This window comes from Pristiophorus japonicus, chromosome 2 (genome assembly GCF_044704955.1).
Source record: "Pristiophorus japonicus isolate sPriJap1 chromosome 2, sPriJap1.hap1, whole genome shotgun sequence".
NCBI classification, from domain to species: domain Eukaryota; kingdom Metazoa; phylum Chordata; class Chondrichthyes; family Pristiophoridae; genus Pristiophorus; species Pristiophorus japonicus.
Genome location: NC_091978.1, coordinates 140,876,764 through 140,890,449, shown reverse-complemented (window position 1 = coordinate 140,890,449; position 13,686 = coordinate 140,876,764). Strand labels below are relative to the sequence as shown.

Below are 13,686 nucleotides of genomic sequence, written 5' to 3'. Positions count from 1 at the left end.
CTGTGGGCAAGTGTAAGCGCAATGAACGACGAGTGCTGTTTATTTGCCACTGACCTCAGAATTCCAGCAAATATGTAATGCATTACGTGGTAAAACACTCCTGTTCTAAAATTCTGCATTTTGTAACATGTCTTAAGCAATGTTGTGGGAGATCTAGTATCAATTTAAATGTCTTGGAATTCTAACAAATGTTTATAGTTATCTGTCTGATACTGCAGTTTCCTTCAGAACAATACTATGAATCGTATTAGAATCAAATCATTGGTCTTATCAAATTAAATTGACCTAAAACTTGACTATAACTTCCAATGTTTAAATGTTGTTTGATTTGAAACAGTTTAAAAAAAAGAATTAGGAAGTGATCCTACATAAATTAGCCCTTTTAAAGAAAATATTAAAGCCAGTGGTTAACAAATATAATCCAGTCATAGAAGAATCATAGAATGGTTACAGCACAGAAGGGAGACCATTCAGCCTGTCGAGCCTCTGTCGGCTCTCTGCAAGAGTACTTCAGTTAGTCCCACTCCTCCCATTGCACTGCAAATCCTTTTCCTTCGGGTACTTATCCAGTTCCCTTTTGAAAGCCACAATTGAATCTGCCTTCACCACCCTTTCCGGTAGTGCCGTTCAGATCCTAACCACTCGCTGCATAACAAAAATTTTCCTCAGGTCACCTTTGGTTCTTCTGCCAATCACCATAAATCTGTGTTCTCTGGTTCTCAACCCTTCTGCCAATGGGAACAGTTTCTCTCTGTCTACTCTGTCCTGACCCCTCATGATTTTGGATACTACTATCAAATCTCCTCTCAGTCTTCTCTGCTTTAAGGAGAACAACCCCAGCTTCTCCAGTCTATCCATGTAACTGAAGTCCCTCATCCCTGGAACCATTCTTGTAAATCTTTTCTGCACCGTCTCTAAGGCCTTCACATCCTTCCTAAAGTGCGGTGCCTGGAATTGGACACAATACTCCAGTTGAGGCCAAACCAGGGTTTTATAAAAGGTTAGTCATAACTTCCTTGCTTTTGTACTCTATGCCTCTATTTACGAAGCCCAGGATTTCGTATAATTTTATAACTGCTTTCTCAACCTGCCCTGCCACCTTCAATGATTTGTGCACATATACCCCCAGGACTCTCTGTTCCTGCACCCACTTTAGAATTTTACCTTTAGTTTATATTGCATCTCCTCGTTCTTCAGAGCAAAATGTATCGCACTTTTCTGCGTTAAATTTCATCTGCCAAGTGTCCGCCCACTCCATCAGCCTGTCTATGTCTTCTCGAAGTCTATCACTATCCTCCTCACTGTTCACTGTACTTCCAAGTTTTGTGTCATCTGCAAATTTTGAAATTGTGCCCTGTACACCCAAGTCTAAGTCATTAATCTATATCAAGAAAAGCAGTGGTCCTAGTACCGACCCCTGGGGAACACCATTGGAGACCTTCCTCCAGGCCGAAAAACAACCGTTCACCACTCTCTGTTTCCTGTCACTTAGCCAATTTCGTATTCATGCCGTGACTCCCTTTTATTCCATGGGCTTCAACTTTGCTGGCAAGCCTATTATGTGCCATCATCAACCCTCCCTGTTACCTCATCAAATAACTCAAGTTAGTTAAACACGTTTTGCCTTTAACAAATCCGTGCTGGTTTTCCTTAATTAATCCACACTCGTCCAAGGTTAAACTGACTGGCCTGTAGTTGCTGGGTTTATCCTTGTACCCTTTTTTGAACAAGAGTGTAACATTTGCAATTCTTCAGTCCTCTGGCATCTGCCCCATATCCAAGGAGGATTGGAAGATTATGGCCAGTACCTCTACAATTTCCACCTTTACTTCCCTCAGCATCCTAGGTTGCATTCCTTCCGGTCCTGGTAACTTATCTACTTTCATACTGCCAGCCTTTCTAGTATCTCCTCCTTATAAATTTTTATTCCATCCAGTATCTCAACTACCTCCTCTTTCACTATGACTTCGGCAGCATCTTCTTCCTTGGTAAAGACAGATGCAAAGTATTCATTTAGTACCTCAGCCCCACCCCTCCTCTTGCTACCCATAGAAAGATTTACTATTAAATATTGCCATACTCGGAGACCTCAATGTAATAACAACTCCTTTATTCATATCTATAATGCAACAAATATCACAATTTGGTATCCGTGACCACAGTAAAAGTAACTGGTACTTAGTATGTTGCATATTATACTATATCACAGTATTAGTTGGGTTTGCTCCTACACTAATAAAATTCAATTTCAGGCTGTGATTTAAATTCTGTGTTTTGCTTTAGAAGAATTAATAATATGGCCATGTTCACAACCACAAATGACATCAAAGTAAGATAAACAAATGCTGACTTTTACTGGTCTAATATTTGCTACTAAGTCAGCATCTTGGATAAAGTACATTTAACTTTTTAGGTATTTAAAGTCACAGCTGATTAAAGACACAACTTGCATACTCCTTATTGTCACTATTTCTTCTGATTTGCTACCTTGCATTCAACAGGGCTACAAGTCTGCACAGGGATATCCCAGTTTCAAAGTCTGTCTAAAAAAAGAATTCGTCAGCAGATAAGTATGTCGAATTTATCATTTGCTTCTCATTAAATATATATTTATATGGCTTGTTGAGAATAAATGCTGATGTATATTATTGAATACTTACCTTTGGCACTTGTAATGTAATTCCATTAAAGCTTTTATGCTCATTAACAGTTTGTAAACAGCATTGCGCTGTTTTGTTACCAGATGTTTATGTTGCAAAAACACTTATTTGCAATTGATTTATGAACTCATTTTAACACACATAAAAGAATTGATTAAATTGTTTCCCCAAACTTCTGTACTCAGCTTAAAAAAATAACGATATATTGGGCCCAAGTTTCGGCCTCAGTTGCTCCTGATTTTTTGGAGCAACTGGTGTAGAACGGAGTATCTTAGAAATTCAAATTCTCGGCATTTAGTTTGCTCCAGTTCTAGTCAGTTAGAACAGTTTCACTTTGGAACAGAATTTTTTTTTCAAAAGGGGGCGTGTCTGGCCACTTACGCCTGTTTTCAAAGTTTCAGCAGTGAAAACTTACTCCAAATTAACTTAGAATGGAGTAAGTGAAGATATTTGTACGCTCGAAAAAACCTTGTCTACACTTTAGAAAATCAGGCGTAGGTTACAAATTAGGCGTCGGGAACGAGGGGGGGTGGGGGGAAAGGGAAGTCATTAAATTCTACAATCAATTCTTAGTTATACTTATACAAATATTATACAAATAAATCCAACCTGAATAAAAATTTATAAGAAAAGATTAAATAAACCATGTTCCTACCTGTGTGAAACATCAGCAGCCTTCGAGCTGCTGTGCTTCAGGCAGGCCTTTCATGTTGGAGACAGACAGGGGTGTGGCGTCAGTGTCTCGACGGCAGCCCGAACAGCGGCAGCAAGCAGCCTTCGAACTGAGCTGCTGTGCTGCAGGCAGGCCATCATTCTGTTAGTGGCTGGCTGGCAGCCGAAGGATCAACACTGGAGGCAAGCAGCTTTTCAAGGGGGTTGAGGCCATTCGGCCATGGGATAGGAGCGGCGTCAGTGGCTGGCTGGCAGCCGAAGGATCAACACCGGACGCACGCAGCTTTTGAAGGGGGCTGAGGCCATTCGGCCACACTTAAGGGGCGGCGTCAGTGGCTCGACGGCAGCCGAGTCCTTTTAAAAATGGCCGAGTGCCAATGTTTGATACTGCGTGTGTGCGCACGCTCCAACGCGCACAGCGCAGGGTTGCCGGCACCACGTTGGCTCATTTAAATTGGACCCGCCCCCCACTACTTACAGAATCGGCGCGAGTGTTTGGCTCCACCCCCGGCTGTGAAGAGCGCGCCGCGCCAAGCTGAGATCGAGCTCCGAGGATCCGGAGAATATCGAAGTTTTTTTCGAGCGCAATTTTAGGCGCGAAGAACAGGCGTCCAGCTCGGAGGTGCACCGTTTTCGGTGCGGGCCGAAACTTGGGGCCATTGTTACATACAGATATATCAATATCATTATCTATAATATATTAAACATAAGAACATAAGAATTAGGAACAGGAGTAGGCCATCTAGCCCCTCGAGCCTGCTCCACCATTCAACAAGATCATGGCTGATCTGGCCATGGACTCAGCTCCACTTACCCGCCCGCTCCCCATAACCCTTTATTCCCTTATTGGTTGAAAATCTATCTATTTGTGACTTGAATACATTCAATGAGCTAGCCTCAACTGCTTCCTTGGGCAGAGAATTCCACAGATTCACCACCCTCTGGAAGAAGAAATTTCTTCTCAACTCAGTTTTAAATTGGCTCCCCCGTATTTTGAGGCTGTGCTCCCTAGTTCTAGTCTCCCCGACTAATGGAAACAACCTCTCTGCCTCTATCTTGTCTATCCCTTTCATTATTTTAAATGTTTCTATAAGATCACCCCTCATCCTTCTGAACTCCAACGAGTAAAGACCCAGTCTACTCAAACTATCATCATAAGGTAACCCCCTCATCTCCGGAATCAACCTAGTGAATCATCTCTGTACCCCTCCAAAGCCAGTATATCCTTCCTTAAGTAAGGCGACCAAAACTGCGCGCAGTACTCCAGGTGTGGCCTCACCAATACCCTATACAGTTGCAGAAGGACCTCCCTGCTTTTGTACTCCATCCCTCTCGCAATGAAGGCCAACATTCATTTGCCTTCCTGATTACCTGCTGCACCTGCAAACTAACCTTTTGTGATTCATGCACAAGGACCCCCAGGTCCCTCTGCACCGCAGCATGTTGTAATTTCTCCCACTCAAATAGTATTCCCTTTTTTTGTTTTTTTTCCCCAAGGTGGATGACCTCACACTTTCCGACATTGTATTCCATCTGCCAAACCTTAGCCCATTCGCTTAACCTATCTAAATCTCTTTGCAGCCTCTCTGTGTCCTCTACACAACCCGCTTTCCCACTAATCTTTGTGTCATCTGCAAATTTTGTTACACTACACTCTGTCCCCTCTTCCAAGTCATCTATGTATATTGTAAACAGTTGTGGTCCCAGCACCGATCCCTGTGGCACACCACTAACCACCGATTTCCAATACCGAAAAGGACCCATTTATCCCGACTTTCTGCTTTCTGTTAGCCAGCTAATTCTCTATCCATGCTAATACATTTCCACTGACCCCGCGTACCTTTATCTTCTGCAGTAACCTTTTGTGTGGCACCTTATCGAATGCCTTTTGGAAATCTAAATACACCACATCCATCGGTACACCTCTATCCACCATGCTCATTATATCCTCAAAGAATTCCAGTAAATTAGTTAAACATGATTCCCCCTTCATGAATCCATGCTGCGTCTGCTTGATTGCATTATTCCTATCTAGATGTCCCGCTATTTCTTCCTTTAATGATAGTTTCAAGCATTTTCCCCACTACAGATGTTAAACTAACTGGCCTATAAAGTTACCTGCCTTTTGTCTGCCCCCTTTTTTAAACAGAGGCGTTACATTAGCTGCTTTCCAATCCGCTGGTACCTCCCCAGAGTCCAGAGAATTTTGGTAGATTATAACGAATGCATCTGCTATAACTTCCGCCATCTCTTTTATTACCCTGGGATGCATTTCATCAGGACCAGGGGACTTGTCTACTTTGAGTCCCATTAGCCTGTCCAGAACTACCCCCCCCCCAGTGATAGTGATTGTCTCCAGGTCCTCCCTTCCCACATTCCTGTGACCAGCAATTTCTGGCATGGTTTCTGTGTCTTCCACTGTGAAGACCGAAGCAAAATAATTGTTTAAGGTCTCAGCCATTTCCACATTTCCCATTATTAAATCCCCCTTCTCATCTTCTAAGGGACTAACATTTACTTTAGTCACACTTTTCCGTTTTATATATCTGTAAAAGCTTTTACTATCCGTTTTTATGTTTTGCGCAAGTTTACCTTCGTAATCCATCTTTCCTTTCTTTATTGCTTTCTTAGTCATTCTTTGCTGCCGTTTAAAATTTTCCCAATCTTCTATTTTCCCACTAACCTTGGCCACCTTATACACATTGGTTTTTAATTTGATACACTCCTTAATTTCCCTGGTTATCCACGGCTGGTTATCCCTTCTCTTACCGCCCTTCTTTTTCATTGGAATATATTTTTGTTGAGCACTGTGAAAGAGCTCCTTAAAAGTCCTCCAATGTTCCTCAATTGTACCACCGTTTAGTCTGTGTTTCCAGTCTACTTTAGCCAACTCTGCCCTCATCCCACTGTAGTCCCCTTTGTTTAAGCATAGTATGATCGTTTGAGACACTACTTCCTCACCCTCAATCTGTATTACAAATTCAACCATACTGTGATCACTCATTCCGAGAGGATCTTTTACTCGGAGATCGTTTATTATTCCTGTCTCATTACAGAGGACCAGATCCAAGATAGCTTGCTCCCTTGTAGGTTCTGTAACATACTGTTCTAAGAAACAATCCCGTATGCATTCTATGAATTCCTCCTCCAGGCTACCCCGTGCGATTTGATTTGACCAATCGATATGTAGGTTAAAATCCCCCATGATTACTGCCTTTCCTTTTTCACATACCTCCATTATTCCCTTGATTATTGCCCGCCCCACCGTGAAGTTATTATTTGGGGGCCTATAAACTACGCCCACCAGTGACTTTTTCCCCTTACTATCTCTAATCTCCACCCACAATGATTCAACATTTTGTTCATTAGAGCCAATATCGTCTCTCACAACTGCCCTGATATCATCCTTTATTGACAGAGCTACCCCACCTCCTTTCCCTTCTTGTCTATCCTTCCGAATCGTCAGATACCCTTGTATGTTTAATTCCCAGTCTTGGCCACCCTGCAACCACGTTTCTGTAATGGCCACCAAATCATACCCATTTGTAATGATTTGTGCCGTCAACTCATTTACTTTATTTCGAATGCTGCATGCGTTTAGAATCAGTACCTGAGTTCCAATGACAAATACATTCCTTCAGAAATTCTTGGATTAAGCTGTACATAGTTGGTTGTTACTTTTTACCTGTAATGTTACCTTGTGATGTCAGTAGGTGGCCTTCTAATAAGTTTTCCAACATTAATCTAATCACTGACCAGTGTCTCTGCCTGTAAGCCAGAAAAAGGGGTAGAGTTTCCGCTTTGGCCGTAATCGCCAAAATAGACACAAATTGTGCCCGTTTTGGGGAAAAGTAACCTCGAGTTTCCGCTCCAATTCATTTGCATGTCGACGAACACAAAATCTGCCCTGCACCAGTGCAATCCAGCAGTATTTAAAATTTAATCTTTTATTTTTAATTTGCTGTAAAAAAATATTCCTTGTGATATTTGAGTGCTAACTAGGTGCATTTTGATTAGTACAACTAACAATGGGTTTATCACAAAAAAATAAACATTTTAATCAGTGTCCTCTGCCACTTTTTTTATCTCCAGCTCGGGTATAAACAATCCTTTGCACTTAGGACCTTTGGGACAAATGTACGAATGATCCTTTTAATCTCTTTAAATAAACTAATACACTATTCAACTGACATACTTTAGATGCACTTCAGCTGTTTCTCAAGTTTTCAGTCTAATCAATCTTTCTGATGACTTGAAACTATCCTCATCAAAAATCTACTTTCAGAAATTATACTCTTATTTTGCAGTTTTAGTGAAATCAACTCATATATTCTTATCAATAAATATACGAACAATTGACAATGACATGGTGCTTTTAAACTATACAGTCTTAAGCTAATTTACTGATTTCAAACTCTTTAAAATGGGGTGCACTTCCTCCATCACACTCTTCTAACACTCCGTGCGCAATGCCGTAGGGGATCTGGTACTACATATATATATATATTTGGTTTAGTGTGCTTTGATATTCAAAGTGACTAGCCAAAATAATTTCTCTTTATGGGTCCTAAAGAGAATCCACAATGTATAATGGTGGAAATGCAGATCAGTGCTTATGCAAAAAAAAAAAATTTTGAGGTGCAAATCAGATATGTTTATGGTGCCAATTGTCATCTCTTGGTGACTTGATATGTACTAATACTGTAGCAGTGAAGTATGCTATTAGTGTGGTCAGTTTTACATGTAGGAATTCATTTATATCGCATTTCTTGCAGATTGTTTGCCTGTAATCTTTTTAATTGCATGAAAGGTGTTTTGAGATAATTGATGTTAGGTATCCTTTTCTTTATTTGTTCCTGAGATGTGGGTGTCGCTGGCAAGGCCAACATTTATTACCCATCCCTAATTGCCATTGAGAAGGTGGTGGTGAGCCCCTACCTTAACAGCTGCAGTCCATGTGGTGAAGGTACTCCCATAGCGCTGTTAGGAAGGGAGTGCCAGGATTTTGACACTGATTATGAAAGAATGGCGATATGTTTACAAGCCAGGATGGTCTGTGACATGGAGGGAAATTTGGAGGTGATGCTGTTCCCATGCGTCTGCTGCCCCTGTCCTAGGTGGTAGAGGTCATGGGTTTACGAGGTGCTGTCTTGGCGAATTGCTACAGTGCATCTTGTAGATGATACACACTGCGGCCACGGTGCGTCGATAGTGGAGGGAGTATATATTTAAGGTAGTGGATGGGGTGTCAATCAAGCGGGCTGCTTTGTCCTGGATAGTGATGAGCTTCTTGAATGTTGTTGGAGCTGTACTCATCCAGTAAGGTGGAGAGTATTCCATCACACTCCTTACTTGTGCATTGTAGATGGTGGAAAGGCTTTTGGAAGTCAGGAGGTAAGACACTTGGCTCAGAATACCCATCCTCTGACCTGCTCTTGTAGCCACAGTATTTATGTGGTTGGTCCAGTTAGATTTCTGGTCAATGGTGACCCCCAGGATGTTGATGTCGGGGGATTCGGTGATGGTAATGCCATTGAACATCACGGAGCGGTGGTTCGATGCTCTCTTGTTGGAGGTGGTCATTGCCTGGCACTGTGTGGCGCGAATGTTACTTGCCACTTATCAACCCAAGCCTGAATGTCATTAGATCTTGCTGGATGCAGGCATAGACTGCTTTATTATCTAAGGAGTTGTGAATGGAACTGAACACTGTTCGCAGCCATCAGCGAACATCCCCACTTCTGACCTTATGATGAAGGGAAGGTCATTGATGAAGCAGCTCAAGATGACTGAGCCTAGGACACTGCACTGAGGAACTCCTGCAACAATGTCCTGGGGCTGAGATGATTGGCCTCCAACAACCACAACTATCTTCCTTTGTGCTAGGTGTTATGTATTTAAACCTTGGTAACTTGCATCACACCACCACCAGAGGGCCTATCTTTTGGAGTCCCAAGGGATCCCAGCATTCCTTGGGAGTACGGTATATAAGCAGACCACCCACGAGGTACCTGCACTCTGGAGTCTTATTAAAGGAGCTAAGGTCACACTCACACATTGCTCACAGTACTCAGTTTCATCCCTTATTATGAGCGTATCAATTGGCGATGAGATAACGAACAACCGCGCAAAAATGCAAAGAACAGTTGGTATCCCGGAGAAGTTCTCAGAAGGGGACGATTGGGAGGTCTTCATGGAGAGACTCGACCAATACTTCGTGGCAACGAACTGGAAGGGGACAAGAATGCAGCCAAACGAATGGCGATCCTCCTTACCGTCTGTGGGGCAACAACCTGTGGCCTCAGTAAGAATCTTCTAGCTCCGGTAAAACCAACAACTAAATCCTATGAAGAATTGTGTACGCTAGTCTGGGAGCACCTAAATTCTAAAGAAGACGTTTTGATGGTGAGGTATCGGTTCCACACATGTCAACGGTTGGAGGGCCAGGAAGTAGCGAGCTACATCGCTGAACTAAGGCGCCTCACAGGACATTGTGAATTTGATGGATTCCTTGAAGAAATGCTGAGAGATTTTTTTGTGCTTGGCATTGGCCATGAGCTAATCCTTTGCAAACTATTGACTGTTGAAACTCCAAATCTGAGCAAAGCCATAACAATAGCCCAGGAGCAAAGCCATAACAATAGCCCAGGCATTTATGTCCACCAGCGACAACACTAAACAAATTTCGCAGCATAAAGAGGTTTCGGCCAGTACTGTGCATAAAGTAACGTTGTTTTCGAGCAGGAATATACATAGCAGAATGTACACGCCAGCTCCTGCACAACCTCAGATGACCCAGAGTCCGCCATCAATCGTAAATGCGAGGCAGGTAACACCCTGTTGGCACTGTGGAGGTGATCATCTGGCCCATCAATGCTGCTTCAAGCACTATGTGTGCAACGGCTGCAGAACAATGGGAACCTCCAGCGAGTGTGCAGGCGAGCTGCAAACCCTGCAAACCACCACGTTGCAGAGGAAGAACGGTCCACTGTGGATCAGGATGAATTGGAGACTCAAACCGAGGAGGCAGAAGTGTACGGGGTACACACCTTCACCACGAAATGTCCACCAATAATGTTGAAAGTTGAACTGAACGGAATTCCAGTATCCATGGAACTGGACACGGGTGCGAGTCAGTCCATAATGAGCAAAAAGCCCTTCGACAGGCTATGGTGCAACAAGGCACACAGGCCCAGGCTCAGCCCATTCACACCAAGCTAAGAACTTACATCAAGGAACTGATCCCTGTAATTGGCAGTGCCAAAGTCAAAGCCTCCTATGATGGAGCAGTGCACGAATGCCCACTGTGGATTGTGCCAGGGGATGGCCCTACACTGTTTGGCAGAAGCTGGTTGGGAAAAATCCACTAGAACTGGGACGACATCCGAGCACTTTTGTCCGTCGACGACGCCTCATGTGCCCAGGTTCTGAGCAGGTTTCCATCGTTATTCGAGCCAGGCATTGGAAGCTTCTCGGGGGCGAAAGTGCAGATCCATTTGGTTCCCGGTACGCGACCCATCCACCATAAGGCACAGGCAGTACCGTACATGATGCGTGAAAAAGTGGAAATTGAGCTGGACAGGCTGCAGCGAGAAGGCATCATCGCGCCGGTGGAATTCAACGAGTGGGCCAGTCCGATTATCCCGGTACTTAAAGGTGATGGCACGATCAGAATTTGTGGGGACGATAAAGTAACGATTAACCGTTTTTCGCTACAGGACCAGTACCCGCTACCCAGGGCAGATGACCTATTTGCGACCCTGGCTGGAGGGAAGATGTTTCACCAAGTTGGACCTGACCTCGGCCGACATGACGCAGGAGCTGAAGGAATCTTCGAAAGACCTCACCTGCATCAACACCCACAAAGGTCTGTTCATCTATAACCGGTGCCCGTTCGGGATTCGATCGGCCACGGCAATCTTCCCACAGAACATGGAGAGTCTGTTAAAGTCAGTCCCTCGCACCGTGGTTTTCCAGGACGACATACTGGTTACAGGTCGGGACACCATTGAGCACTTGAAGAATCTGGAAGAGGTTCTTAGTCGGTTGGATCGTGTGGGACTCAGGTTGAAACGCTCAAAGTGTGTTTTCCTGGCGCCGGAGGTTGAGTTCTTGGGAAGAAGAATCGCAGCAGGCGGCAACAGACCCACCGACGCCAAGACGGAGGCCATCAAAAACGCGCCGAGACCACAGAACGTGACGGAGCTGCGGTTGTTCCTGGGACTCCTCAACTATTTCGGTAATTTCCTACCCAGGTTAAGCACCTTGCTAGAACCCCTACATGTGCTACTGTGCAAGGGAGACGACTGGGTAGGGGGCAAATCACTAGAGGCTGCCTTTGAGAAAGTCAGAAATCTGTTGTGTTCAAACAAACTGCTTGTCCTGTATAACCCATGTAAACGATTAGTGCAAGCTTGCAATGCGTCATCATATGGGGTCGGGTATGTGTTACAACAGGCTAATGGATCAGGGATTTTGCAACCGGTCGCCTATGTGTCCAGGAGTTTGTCCAAAGCCGAAAGAGCCTACAGCATGATTGAAAAAGAAGCTCTGTTGTGCGTTTAAGGGGTGAAAAAAATGCACCAGTATTTGTTTAGTCTCAAGTTTGAGCTAGAAACTGACCATAAGCCGCTCATATTGCTATTCTCAGAGAGCAAAGGGATTAGCACCAATGCCTCTGCCCGCATCCAAAGATGGGCGCTCATGCTGTCGGCATACAACTATGTAATCCACAGACTGGGCACAGAGAACTGCGCTGATGCTCTCAGTCGGCTATCATTGCCCACCACCGGGGTGGAAATGGCACAGCCTGCGGACTTTCTCATGGTAATGGATGCATTCGAAAACGAAAAGTCACCCGTTACGGCCTGCCAGATCAGGACCTGGACCAGCCAGGATCCTTTACTGTCCTTGGTAAAAAACTGTGCCCTCCATGGGAGCTGGTCCAGCGTCCCAGCAGAGATGCAGGAGGCGATTAAGCCGTTCCACAGCGCAAAGAAGAAATGTCCTTGCAGGCGGACTGTCTGTTGTGGGGTAATCGCGTGGTCTTGCCCAAGAAGGGCGGAGAAACGTTCATTTGTGACCTATACAGCACCCACTCAGGCATTGTAATGATGAAAGCCATAGCTAGATCCCATGTCTGGTGGCCCGGCATCGACTCAGATTTAGAGTCATGCGTGCGCCAGTGCAACATTTGCTCTCAGCTGAGCAATGCACTCAGAGAGGCACCGCTAAGTTTATGGTTGTGTCCCTCCAAACCGTGATCGAGGATCCACGTGGACTATGGGGCCCATTTCTAGACAGAATGTTCTTGGTTGTCGTGGATGCTTATTCAAAATGGATTGCATGTATAATAATGTCTGTAAATACATCCACGCCTACCATCAAAAACCTACGAGCCATGTTTGCCACACACGGCCTGCCTGATGTCCTCTTCAGCGACAATGGGCCGTGTTTCACCAGTGCTGAATTCAAGGAATTCATGACCCGCAATGGGATCAAGAACGTCACATCTGCTCCGTTCAAGCCCGCATCTAACCGCCAGGCAGAACGGGCAGTTCAGACCATCAAGCAAAGCTTGAAACATGTGTCGGAAGGCTCCCTGCAGACCTGGCTGTCCCGACCGCACCAGACCCCACTCCCTCACCGGGGTTCCCCCAGCCGAGCTGCTCATGAAAAGGGCGCTCAAAACTGTAGTGTATGTCGGCACCTTTAGTAATGACTCCACGAGGCAGGGTATGATACTTAAACTGTGCAGATTTGCAGTCCTTTATTAGCAGCTCCTGAGTGACGACAACAAGCTATATGTTCCTTTTTATACTGGGTTACCTGCTGTGTGCAGGCAACCCCTGGGTCTCCAGCAACAGCACCCTCTAGTGTACCGGTAAGGTGTGTACAGTACAAGGGTACATTCAATGTTGCATACAGTGTTACAGACATCACACAGTGAACGGGCATGCCTACATAACAATACTCCCCCCTGAGCATTTTTCATATCCTAGTTGTCATGACCAAGGGAGGTGATCAGTGGTGTACAATTGGAGGTTATGGTGAGGGTTATGTGGTTGCCAGGTGTGACCCTTGTGCTTGAGGCTGGCCTCGTATGTTTCCCCTCCCTCACACACAAACCAAGTGGGTGTCACTGTTGTGGGATCCCTTGGGGAGGTAGCCACGGCAGCAGTGGGTGGTGTGTATACACTGTGATGTGGCTAGTTGTGGGGTGGTGGGCAGGGCCACAAGACTGGGTGGGCTCCTTGTCCACCATTGGGGATGAGGGTCACGTCATCCCAGGGTTTGCCAGGGAAGCTGGAGGGTATTGGCTCATGCTTCTTGTGTTGGCCCTGGTTGCCATTGG

At 44.8% G+C, this 13,686-nt stretch overlaps 1 protein-coding gene across 2 annotated transcripts in view; it reads left to right on the top strand.

Annotated features, from left to right (window-relative positions):
* Positions 1-13,686, top strand: part of micu3a (mitochondrial calcium uptake family, member 3a) — a 341,423-nt gene that overhangs the window by 314,736 nt on the left and 13,001 nt on the right. For both annotated transcript variants that reach the window (XM_070869807.1, XM_070869800.1), the window contains one exon: positions 2,502-2,570. In XM_070869807.1, the coding sequence (XP_070725908.1) occupies positions 2,502-2,570 (69 nt within the window). The remainder of the gene's footprint in view (positions 1-2,501; positions 2,571-13,686) is intronic.